This window comes from Mesocricetus auratus, unplaced genomic scaffold (assembly GCF_017639785.1).
Source record: "Mesocricetus auratus isolate SY011 unplaced genomic scaffold, BCM_Maur_2.0 Super-Scaffold_100004, whole genome shotgun sequence".
Classification (NCBI taxonomy): domain Eukaryota; kingdom Metazoa; phylum Chordata; class Mammalia; order Rodentia; family Cricetidae; genus Mesocricetus; species Mesocricetus auratus.
Window position 1 is genome coordinate 60,100,690 of NW_024429189.1, and position 12,403 is coordinate 60,113,092.

At 43.9% G+C, this 12,403-nt stretch overlaps 1 protein-coding gene across 26 annotated transcripts in view; it reads left to right on the top strand.

Annotated features, from left to right (window-relative positions):
- The window catches only part of Phf21a (PHD finger protein 21A), a 183,217-nt gene that overhangs the window by 163,389 nt on the left and 7,425 nt on the right, over nucleotides 1-12,403 (top strand). For 22 of the 26 annotated variants that reach the window (XM_040745872.1, XM_040745869.1, XM_040745863.1 and 19 more), the window contains 6 exons: nucleotides 768-866; nucleotides 2,897-2,948; nucleotides 3,642-3,721; nucleotides 4,338-4,398; nucleotides 6,732-6,895; nucleotides 11,833-11,988. In XM_040745872.1, coding sequence (XP_040601806.1) covers nucleotides 768-866; nucleotides 2,897-2,948; nucleotides 3,642-3,721; nucleotides 4,338-4,398; nucleotides 6,732-6,895; nucleotides 11,833-11,988 — 612 coding nt within the window. Of the gene's footprint in view, nucleotides 1-767; nucleotides 867-2,896; nucleotides 2,949-3,641; nucleotides 3,722-4,337; nucleotides 4,399-6,640; nucleotides 6,664-6,731; nucleotides 6,896-11,832; nucleotides 11,989-12,403 lie in introns of all 26 variants that reach the window. The other 4 variants (XM_040745878.1, XM_040745881.1, XM_040745879.1 and 1 more) reach the window with 1 other exon arrangement.

The window sequence follows — 12,403 nt, forward strand, 5'->3', positions numbered from 1 at the left end:
TGCCTTTAAAAAATATTTCTGGGCGTTGGTGACACACACCTTTAATCCCAGCACTCGGAAGGCAGAGGTAGGCGGATCTCTGTGAGTTCGAGACCAGCCTGGTCTACAAGAGCTAGTTCCAGGACAGCCTCCAAAGCCACAGAGAAACCCTGTCTTGAAAACCAAAAAAAAAAATAATAATAATAATTATAATTCTAATCACCTTTTAATTTTATATATGTGGATATTTTGCCCACATTTATATCTGTACACCTTGTGTGTACCTGGTGCCCAAGGAGGTCAAAAGAAAAGAGGGCCCAGGGCCTAGAGTTGCAGATGGTTGTGAGCTGCCATGTGAGAACTGAACCCAGATCTACTGTAAGAGACGTCAATACTTTTAGTCTTTGAGCCTTTTCTGCCTTCTTTTAAAGCATTGTTATTTGCTGGGCGGTGAGCAGCGTGGTGCACATGCATGGGTCAGGAGACACGCAGGGAAATTAGTTGTCTTTTCTACCACGTGGATCTTGAGGAGCAGACTTCAGGTTATCAGGCTTGGCAGCAGGTACTTTACGTATATGCAAGAACTGTATATTCATCTGATTGTAATTATAGGTTCGTATTGTATTTATTGGTTCATGCAATCCAGTGTCTCCAGCTCGACTTTTACATTTTTCTCCCTCCTCAACAAAATGCACATGAACTTGTCTATTAATGTTTCAAATTTGAGTATATTATTTTTTTCCTGGCCATAGTTAATTCTGAATTTTCACTTAATTGTTCTCTCCTAGACAGTTAAATCCCACACAGAAACAGAGGAGAAACAAGCAGAGAGCCGTACCGTCACTCCACCTGCTGCACCAAAACCAAAACGAGAAGAGAACCCTCAGGTAGGACCATCTGTGCAAGACCTCGCTGGGTCCAGGGCGTGAGGTTCAGCTTCTTCTGTGTTCCTTTCATCCAGCCATGTGATTATCGAGTCAGGTTCACCTGGGGCAGGGTTTTTTAGCACAAATTCTTGAGGGCCCAAGTACGGGTGCTGAAAGGAAGAGTTCTGAAATGTTTTTCTACAAATCCTGTAAACTTGAAACAGAGTTAATGATTAATTTCCCAGGTGTCCTGTAACATTGGTAAGGAAGGGTGTGCTGTGCTTGTCTCAGACAAGCAGCTGAAAGAATCTGCAGATGTCTCTTTACATCGTGGACTGCCGTTTTGTGTTCAGTTTTTTTTTTTAATATTGTATTTATTTATTGTGTATACAGCCTTCTGCCTGCAGGCCAGCAGAGAGCACCAGATCTCATTCAAGGTGGTTGTGAGCCACCATGTAGTTTCCGGGAATTGAACTCAGGACCTCTGGAAGAACAGTCAGTGCTCTTAACTGCTGAGCCATCTCTCCAGCCCCTTGTGTTCAGTTTTGATAGGCTACTTTATTACATTAGAGCAATAAAGCCCAAAGGAATTAGTGGCTCAAAAGTAGTACACTGAGCCTGAAAGTGGGTTAAAGAAGGTAATGTCCACACTATAACATAAGCAGTCACCAAGCCCAGAGCCAGCAACGGACTGCGCATGCCCGTGGACGAGAGGACGTCTAGCTTGATGCTCTTGCACAGGCAGATATAAAGGAAAATGCAGAGGGTGCTGTGGTGATGATGCTAAATAGTTGGTGATGGAGTTTGTGGGACCCTCTGTCCTCAATGCGCTCATACTGAAACCATACCAGACATGGCACGAAGCTGATGACATCACACTTTTTTTTCTTTAAATAAAAAGAGGAAAGATCTATTGAACAAGTCCAGTTTTTTGCTAAACAAGTACCAAATGTACTTCTTTCTGATGTGAAATCAACTGTATTTTTTAAAGGGCTAGAACTTGAACCAAAAAGAAGCCTTTGTACAAAAACTGCTGAAAACTTGTAGATCATTCACAAAAAGTAATGACAACTATCATGTGTGGCCCAGCTAAATTGGAATTGACTATGTAGCCAAGGCTGGCCTTACACTCAGAGAATCCACTTGCCTCTGGTGCTGGGATTATAGGCGTTCACCATCATGCACAAACAGCATAATTTCTTTGTAAAAAGAAAGGATAGATATCTTGTGTCAGTGACCCACTGCTGGTGCTGTCATGTGTAGGGGTAGATGTTTCCTTCCACTTGATCAGAACCTTCTAAAATTACTCCTATACAAGTATATATGCGTGTGTGTGTGTGTGTGTGTGTGTGTGTGTGTGTGTGTGTGTGTGTGTGTGTGGTGACTATGGGAATATGTTGCCTAATAGTTGGTGGTGTTTTTATTCATCAGAGAATATCTCCTTCTCTGTACTTGGGGCCTTCAGAAGCCATGGGCAGTACTTCAGTAGACAATGAAGACAGACTTTTCAGATCACAGCCAACCAGAGCAAAGTATAACAACCTGTCCATTGCTCCTTCCAGTTTAAAGATCTTACATTCTCTCTCAGGGATACAACTGGAGGGAAACTGCCCCATGATATTTAAGTTTCATGTTTAACTGAAAATCCTAATTAAGCAGAACCACCTACCAGTGTCCCTAAAAACATCAGCTGATGTTTGTGCTGTCTGGCGTGAAAGTCCAAGTGAGGAGGCAGCGTCCCAGTGAAGAGTGCCGTGTTTAGAACTTGAAGCATGCTGCTGTGAGGGCCCTTAGCCCCTCTGCAAGCTTCTCCACTAGGGATACTCTATAAGAAGATCCTCTGGGCAAAAAGTCCAAACACCAGTCAGTCCAGATACTGATGTGTGATTTTTGCAAAGTGTTGGCCCTTGTCAGAACAGCATGCCTCTGTTGTGACTCTTCATGTGAATCCCGCCTCTGTCAGGGCAACTTCTTGCTCCCTGACTAGGAAACCTGTGATTGTCTTTGCAAGATCCTGAACTGAAATATATTCTTTTGTTTCTTTGTCACAGAAACTTGCCTTCATGGTGTCTCTAGGGTTGGTAACACATGACCATCTAGAAGGTAAGGGAAGATATTCTCAGCATGATTTTCCTCTTAGTTTTGTTCCTAAAAGAGATGTTTGTCTGAATTCCTAGAATAGAATGTTAGAACACAAATAGTGTATAATATGACCAATGTGGACTAGATTTCCTTTAGAGAAAAAAATTGCGTCCTGTCCATGCAATGTCCAGGCCCTCCTCATCCTAGTGTCATTCACACTCCTGTCCTAGGAAACTTCCCAGCTTCCTCAATGAAGGTGACTCCTGCAGGGTCTCTGTCTCACAACAGAGTAGCAAGTGCTCCTTTGACAGTCCTTGTCTCTGTTTTCCAGTGACTGGACATCAGAATCCTGAGGACAATTGCAAAGCTCCATAACCCCTTGTTATTTAGTTAGAGGTGGTAAATCTTGGTTTGTACTCTGTGAATACAGCTCCTATACACTTGCACACACAGCAGTCTAAAATAAATGAGAATGACTGTTTACAAGTGTGGTCCACACCAGTGCTCTCATTCACAATGCAGTGCACTGAAGGACAGCATGACTTTACCCACTGAGAGGCACCAGTAGTGCCTGCTTCTGTTGAGGCCTTAGTGAAACAAAGCCTTGCCCGTTCCTCACTGGTTGCAGGAAACCCAGTGCATTAAGCAGTGAACGTCTGTCCCTTAGCTTCTTTGTTCCTACTGCCTTCTAACTGAAGTCTTTCTCCTTTCAAGAAATCCAAAGCAAGAGGCAGGAGCGAAAGAGAAGAACAACAGCCAACCCGGTGTACAGCGGGGCCGTCTTCGAGCCAGAGGTACCCCGGCAGCACTGGCCCTTCCTCCTGCTCTGGCTTCATTCGTGACTTGTTAGTCCCTCCCACCGAAAGCCTGCTAAGAGCTGTATGACTGTACTCAGCCTTTTCAGCTCTGTGACGTGATGGGCTTCTCTCTGCTCCTAACTCCACAGTGTTGTCCATCACTGCTTACCTCCTAAGGCTTTGTTGTGCTAAGTTTGAGTAGATACCATCCTACCTTACAATTTTAGTTCATCCTGATTTGAGCACACTGTCATGGAGCAGAGGCAGGCCCTTTTGGAGTATTCTCTCAGAGCCAAGTACATATAACAAAACACATTCACGCCGGGTGGTGGTGGTGCACTCCTTTAATCCCAGCACTCGGGAGGCAGAGGCAGAGGCAGGCGGATCTCTGTGAGTTCAAAGCCAGCCTGGTCTATAGAGCAAGTGCCAGGATAGGCTCCAAAAGCTACACAGAGAACCCCTGTCTTAAAAAAACAAAAGTAAAAATAAAACACATTATCGCTGAGACCTTGGGATGATTGGCACAGACTGGTCAGCATGTGATTGGCATGTTTGCAGTGTTCATAATAACCATGCTATTCAATAGTCACCTTTCCTTCTTAAATCTCCAAAGCGTAAGAAGAGTGCAGTCACTTACCTTAACAGCACAATGCATCCTGGGACACGGAAGAGAGGTGAGTGCCTTTTAAAGACCCTGCTTGTTTCTGCCTCTGCTTTCCATTTTGTGTTCTTTTTCTCTTTCCTCCCTCTTTTCCATTGTCCTAGAACCTAGCTCCTCTATCCCTTGAAAATAGATTTTTTTGTTTGTTTTCTGAGAACATGGAGGAAAAGAGAGATTTCTTAGTGCTCTGAACACAAGGTTAAAAGCTGACTTTCTGGGTCCTGGCTAAGCTGGCTCAGGAGAATGGCTTAATGCAGCATTTCTGCCCCAAGCATACTGGGCCATCCATGAAAGCGCAATGAACAGAGCACTGTGTGAAAGGAAGTGTTTAGCGTCATTAAACAGCAGAGCACTGCTGTTGCCAAGGTGTCCCTAATAGTGTTTTAGTTGTCCTGTTTCCAGTGAGGGTAGAACAGGACTGTGATCTGTGGAGTTTCCAGGAAGAGAACTTAGAATCTTTTATCATGAGCATCTCCAGCTAAGGAAGAAAAGGATGCTGTGAAAACAGGCTCCTCAACACAAACACTGCTAACACACTATTCCCATCTTCCAGACTGTACTCTAGGCAGACCAAAACAGCAGCAACTCTCATCACACAGGTCTAAATAGGTCTTCATAGCCCAGGCTTTGACTCATAAACAAGGTACTGAAATCACCCTCTGATGTCAGTAATACATCCCAAGATCCCTTTCTCCATGTGGTAAATGTGTCCCTGAGTTACAGTTGCAGGCTGGAAGGCTGTTGAGTGAGTGACCAGCATACTGATCTTTGTGCATGCACACAGACTCTCAGAACCCTTGGAGACTTTGGAGGTCACCCTGACCTTTGTCTGCCTTAGGCAAAACTACCAATGTGCCATTATATTCCTGAGGCACAGTCAGTCTCAGTGACATGAGCGATCTTTCATCAGTCCTGCCCTGCAAATAAGCAACCCATCTAGATGGGAACCCTTCAATTATTGCTTTGTAGTGACTCCTGGGCCACATCTTAAGTTACGTTTTGGTTTTGTGTGCAGCTATTTTTTAGTGACCACACAGTTCTCAGATGTGAAGTCCCCAGCCAGTGGCCTCAATTAATTGACCTGCTAGGATATAGTAGCTGCTTAGAGAACAGGGGTTAAATGAACCAGAAAGATCAGAAGCTGAAGCCCGCATTGGCTTTAGACCATGCTTTGGACATGCCTTGTATGTATAAGGAAAGAGGATTTGTTGTCAGTTTTCTTCCTCACAGCACTAGGTTCTTTAGGAAAAGACTAGTCAAATCTGTCTTTGCAACACAGGCTCTGTCTGATAAACACAGGCAATGCTAGTGTAGCACCTGGCCATCATAACACCTGTGCATGACCCTGAAATAAACTGACTGGTGGGAAAGCCTTCACCAGTGCTTGTGAGCAAACCAGGGTTCACTGGCTGTTGCTGAGTTTGATGTATTGGTTTGAACTCATGATTGCTGGCAGCTTAGAGGCTGTTACCCACCTCTCAGGAGGCATGGACCTTGATTTAGGTGTGTGGTAAAGTGACTACCCTAGACTTACTGTGACCTTGGGCTATGCTTTTTTATACTGCTTGTAGATGGCTCCAGACTGGACCTTTTGCAGAATGCCCTGTCCCGTCCTTAAACTTGTAGTCCATGCATGTTTGTGTTGTGAAGCAGAGAAACTGCTCTTAGGCCACCACAAAGGATACCGAAGGCTGGGAGCCTGTGAATTCATTGTTGCTCTTACACTCCAGCTTTTCCTAGAAACTCCCTCCCAGTGCCTCTGACAGCAGAGGGCCAGAATAGTTGACTGTAATTCTGCCCCTTCATATTACCTTCTTCCACCCTTACCAGCAGTAAAAGGTCTAAACTGTTAACAAACCAGAGAGACATGGAAAAGCAGAAATGCTGAATAAATCCATTCATGAGAACAGAGGGTCATTAGGAGTAATGGCTGCAGAGAGGCCTTAGTGACTAATGCACAAACACATGAAAGATAAACTCTGTTCTGGCTTCAGGGTCCTTTGCTCATTTCATGACACCTGGGTCCTCCTGTTAGAAACCTCAGATTGTTGATAATCCAGGAATGATCATGGTCTGCAGAGCTGGGGTCTCTTTACAAACCCCAGCACCTTTTACCACTGTTTAAGGCTCCCTTCTCCTCCCTTCTTTTAGAATCCATGTAGTTGTTTCTAATGGCATTGAAACCTGCTTCTTTCCTTTCCTCTGGCCTGTGTATTAACCTTCTGTCTGCTACCTCACTTCCTTTTCCATGCTAGCCAATGAGGAACACTGGCCAAAGGTATGTAAGATCGTTTCCCCTGTCTTTCCCTCCCCTTCCCCCTTTTGTTCCCTTCTCTTGGTATATAGGTCGTCCTCCAAAATACAATGCAGTGCTGGGGTTTGGAGCCCTTACCCCAACATCCCCCCAATCCAGTCATCCCGACTCCCCTGAAAATGAAAAGACAGAGACCACATTCACTTTCCCTGCACCTGTGCAGCCTGTGTCCCTGCCCAGCCCCACCTCCACAGACGTAAGTAACTTGGGGACGTGCACTCTCTCCGAGAGCTCACATGGGAGAGCCATTGTCCTGTGTTGTCTCCTTACCAGATTGACCCTTCCTCGCTAGCCCTGGGAAAGCAGCTGATACTGCAGAGTGCCTGCATACCATTCCAGACAGTTTTCTTTTGGGGTCTCAGCTGTTCCTTGTCCTTGAGTTCATGTTCACTTAAATCTAGAGAACCCAGGGTTTCAGAGTCTGGATTTGATCAGCTGTGAATTAACTCGCAGAGGAGGGTGGGGACATAGACTTATGGTTGAGAGGTTTCCATCATTGGTGTGTTGGAGATACAGCATGAGCAAAACAGCTGCATCTAGCAGCCCTGCTGCTGTGTTAGGCACACTTCTACAAGTGCAATGTTTTCTCTTTGGTGGAACTGGTCAAAGGCAGATTCCAGCACTTACAATGCAGCAAGTTCACTCAGCAGATCTCATGGGACACTGTTTGACCAAGCAAGTGCTGCTCACGAGGTTGGAGATACAACAACGAACAGACCAAGCAAAATGCAAGCACTTGGGGGCTTGTGTTCTGTGGGAAGTGGTAGGAAACAAGGGAACAAATATGTAACCCATCAAGCAGAGATGAGCACCAGGAGGAGAAATGGAACAGATAGGGACAAGGTGCAGTGCCAGGAAGGCTAAGGCATCATCCATGGAGAGGGAGAAGGGACCTCTCAATTATGTGTGGGACGTGTGACCATAGAAGTAACAGGTTCTGTGATCTCTAAGTACAATAGGAGATCGCCCGTGGAATGACATAATTCTCCATTTACAAATGAGTTGTTTTATTTTGAAGATTCTCAAACCTGTGGGAAGGTTGCAGCAATGGTGCAGTGGACATCATTTGCTCTGACTCATCAGTTAACTTGCTATGTTTTTGTATATACTTTTTCCTGAGCCAATTGAAATTTTTCACTTCTAAGAATAACAGTATTCTGTTGTGTATCCACCATGTGGTTATGACATTATGAGAATTTAACATTGGTTACAAGTTAGCATGTAATACTCAGTTCATATTCTGATTTTTCCACTTGTTCCAGTAATTGTCTTTGTCCAAAATCACTTTTGGCATGTATTATTCCTGGTTGAATCTCTTTACTCTCCTTTATTCCAAAATAGTTTCTTAGGCCATTTTTATTACACTTTATTCATTTAGAATGTGTGTATCTATGTCTTTTTGTATACATCCATGCCATGGCATATGTGTGGAGGTCAGAGGACAGCTCTTGGGAATCAGTTCTCTCTTTCCATTTTGTGGGTCCCTAGAATTGAACTCTGGCCATCAGGCTTGGTGACAAGTGCATTTATCACTAAGCTGTCTTAAAAGCCCAACTTTGTGTCTCCTGGTGCTGGTATCTTTTTTCGATGGGACAGTTGCCCCACTGGATTGTGTTCAGAATAGACTGAGGCATACATTTTTAAAGGCACCTAGAATCCGGGATGGCAGATCCTTCCCAGGGTTGCGCAGCAGGATGCATGTGGCATCAGTCTGTTGGTGGTAGTGTTAAATTTCATCTCTTGAGATAATTTCCATTGAATTATTTTCACTTGTAAAAGTCTGTTTTCACTCTGGTTGGAGATAGCTTTGAGTCCGTGTGAATAGTAAGTTTCCTAACAGACTGTTAACCAAAGATTTCAGCTTCCTTGGATGCTTCCTGATGCTTATAGAACTAGCTGAATCTTGAAAGAAGCACTGTGGAGAGGGACCTGGGGAAGGATGAAATAAAGCAGGGAGGCCTGTGGTGTTCCAGCAAGAGATGATGATACCTGGCTAGTACTGATGGTGTGGTAGATGCAGAGATGGATAAAAGTGGCCAGTTTTGTTGTGTCTTGAAGATTCGGGTGGATTAAATTGAGTACTGAGAAAAAGAGAGTTGTCAAGGGTAAATATAAAGTTCATGGCCTAAACACCCAGAAGGTTGATACTGTCATTTACTGAAGATGTCAAGGGGAACAGTCCTGAAGCAACAAAACAAGAACGTCATTGTTCATGTTCTCATCCCTTAGAAATTGCAGAGCTTGTTGTTAACCATCTTCTGGTGAAATGTTCCTTGAAGTTGAAGATTCTCATGACTTACTAATGGCACACCCATCTCAACCCCTTTAACTGAAGCCTTGAGTTCGAATTCCAGAGGCAGCGGACAAAGTATTGTCTTTGGAGAACTGGGGTCATAGGAGAGTTCTGTTCCCAGCAGGTTCTGCTCCTGCTGTAGCTGATGTTCCAGGCTCATCCTGGTTCTAAAGACTTGGAACCATCCATCCTTTCTATTCTTTGGCCTTGGCAACTGATCCAGGTTTTCTAACTGTCAGGTGAACATGCACTGGAAGTCCCTGTAGAAACCATGTTTTCTGGTACTGAAGACTGAGTCAGCTTTTCCCCAATCCAGATGTGGTCAAAGAAGTCAGCAACTCACTGGCTCCCTGTGCATTGGTGACAGTGCTGGAGAGGTGGCTTTGAACCTCTCCCTGCGAGTTTCTTACACCCTATTGCCTTGGTCTGGGTGCGTTGTTTGAGTGGACGCTTTTCTTTTACAGATTAGACCTAAAGAATCCACTCTGGTCAAATCACAACTAAAAGCTTTTGCCAGATTTCATCTTAAAATGCAAACATTTGTAGAAATCTAAAGGGCAAAATAATGCTTTTCTGAAACCACTAAAAGTGTTCAGAATTTCCTAAGTCAAACGCAGTGGGATTTTTTTTTAAAGATAATTGACTTCTACTTTTACAGTATCCCAACAGCAGCCGTGATTAAAATCAACACACAGGGTTCTGTGTGTTTGCTGCTGGGTAGCATAAGCCTCGACATTAATTAAACAATAACCGTTGAGAGCCAAGCATTTCCTGGGGATCAATAACCATCTAGAAGGACTTGGTAATACAAGACCCAGCCAGACACTAATCCTCAGGATGTACCTTGTTGCTGCTGTCATTTTTATGGGAAGGGAAGATATGTTGACTAATTATAAATTTTTAGCACACAGTAAAGCTGGAGTGGATAGAGGCAGCATGTTCCTAGCAATGTCATGGTCAGGCACAATTCAGTTTACTGTTTGCTTATGGCCTGTCACCAGAGTTGAGCCTTGTGATCTCCACTCTTTAGGCAAGGGCTAACCTTGATGGATGCACTGTCTCTGTATTTTATATCCATTCTGACATTCTTGGAATTTTATGCTTAAACTGTTAGGCTAGAGCAGTTCTCAAAATATGGTCTGGAGTCACTGGCACTTTTCAGAGGTGTATAAACCAGAATTGCTTACAAAATAATGGTAATGCATCAGGTACCATTTCCACCCTCTTTCTCAGGACTAGACAAGGATTTTCCAGATATAACATCCTTGTGATATTATGGCTGTTTAATGCTTACTTGTATTCTTGAGTCGTTTTGTTTCAGTGTACAGTTGCTATAACTTTCAGTGACTCTGTAATTAACTCACAGTTCCTCAATGATTTTCAGCACATAGAAATCCTAACACTTGGTCTGGAGAGATGGTCCCTCTTGCACAGGACCTGGGTTCATTTCCCAGCACCCACGTGGCAGCTCACAACTGTCTGTGACTCTGATTCTAGGGGATTCAACAACCTCACAAAGACATACATGCAGGCAAAACACCAATGCATATAAAATAAATTATGAAAAAGAAAGGAATCCTAACGCTCCAACACTAGATACTACTGCTGTAGTATATGTAAATATGAAATTTGAAAGATGGAGCTGGAGACATGTGCACATGTGCATACGAACACACATGCACACAAAAGAGGAGTTTCCTGCAGAGAGAAACTGTATAACTGGGAAGATGTATTCCCTTGGTGGTATGGTGGTAGAGAAGGCACTGGACATTACTTTCTGTCTTGCTGCTTGCGGTAGGCTTTCTTCTAGCAGAATACCGCTTTAAGATGCAGTGTGCTAGCACTGACTTGTTGACTGTCTGCCAGCTTGTCCCCTCAGTTTTCCCTTCCCTGTCATCCTAATCCATGTGTTGATTCTCATCTAGACAACAGGTTGCACGTTGACTTGCTGAAACACACCTCTTTAAAAACTCTTGACTTTATTTTTCCTGTCTTCTTTCCTCCAGATTATAAATAGATCCGCTTTGTTGTGTTTTGGTGGTGCATTCTGTTCTGAGGGCTACAGAAGCCCCTGAGCACTAGAACTATCACAAAGAGGGGTGGTAGAGTGGACTGGAGCTGCCTGATTTTTATTTTTGTTTTTGTTTTCATCTAGTGAAGTATTTTATGGGGAAGAGTAAAGCCTCCCATTAGATGGTCTGTTGAGCAGCAAATGCCAAATGCTGGTTCTGTAGAGCATCACTGGCTGCTACTGTGGCTTCTTTAGTTCCATGTGTTAAAAGCTTCTATAAGTTCTCTGCTCCTGGCTTGGGCTTTTCACTTTCGAACATTCACTATATTTTCCCCAAGTAAGCAACAAATTCAGTTTATTTGTGCCTCTGTTTCCAAATTCTTCTTAAACTCCCTCAAATGACAGATGATAAACGCTGCTCCTGTCATAATATGAAACACATTGCTTAGTGGATCTCAGTGCCTGATAGCCTCTGACCTGTGGGTTAGATTCTTGGCATTAGGAGGGCCAACCTGTTTACCTAAACTGTTGATTTTGACTCAGGCAACTGAAGATCTTTGCTGTAAACTGTTATTTGTAAGGCTAAATTCTCCATTTGAGTTTTTAAATTTAAAGAAAGTCCTTAATGTTTAAATTTCAAGTTAAGTTGCCACCCCAGAAACTGAGTTGTGTGGGGTAGGAGTAGGTTTGTGATATTGGCAACTCCTGGTTTCCTAACCCTGTTGTAGGGCCATCTCTGGGCTGGCAGCTCGATGTCGAAAACACCTATGTGCAATCACAGTCTACAAGGTAACACTTGTTTTTCTTACCTTTCCTCTCCATCTCATAGGGTGATATCCATGAGGATTTTTGCAGTGTTTGCAGAAAGAGTGGCCAGTTACTGATGTGTGACACATGTTCCCGTGTGTATCATCTGGACTGCTTAGACCCGCCTCTGAAAACAATTCCCAAGGGCATGTGGATCTGCCCTAGATGTCAGGACCAGGTACTGAGGGTGGGCCACATGGATGAGGGACCAAGGAAGAGAAAGACAATGCCCAGCCGGGCAGTGGTGGCGCACGCCTTTAATCCCAGCACTCGGGAGGCAGAGGCAGGCGGATCTCTGTGGGTTTAAGACCAGCCTGGTCTACAAGAGCTAATTTCAGGACAGGCTCCAAAGTCACAGAGAAACCCTGTCTCGAAAAACAAAAAAACAACAACAAAAAACCCAAGAGCTTAACAAGTTCAAAGCCAGCCTGAGGTAGAAAGTGAGACTACCACAAAAAAGAAAACAAAACAAAAAACAAATTAAGATCCTTAAAAACTCATTCTGAGCCAGGTCTGTACGTGCATACCTTAAGTCCCAGCAATCAGGAAAGCTGAGACTGATGGATCTCTGAATTTGAAGTCAGCCTCATGTA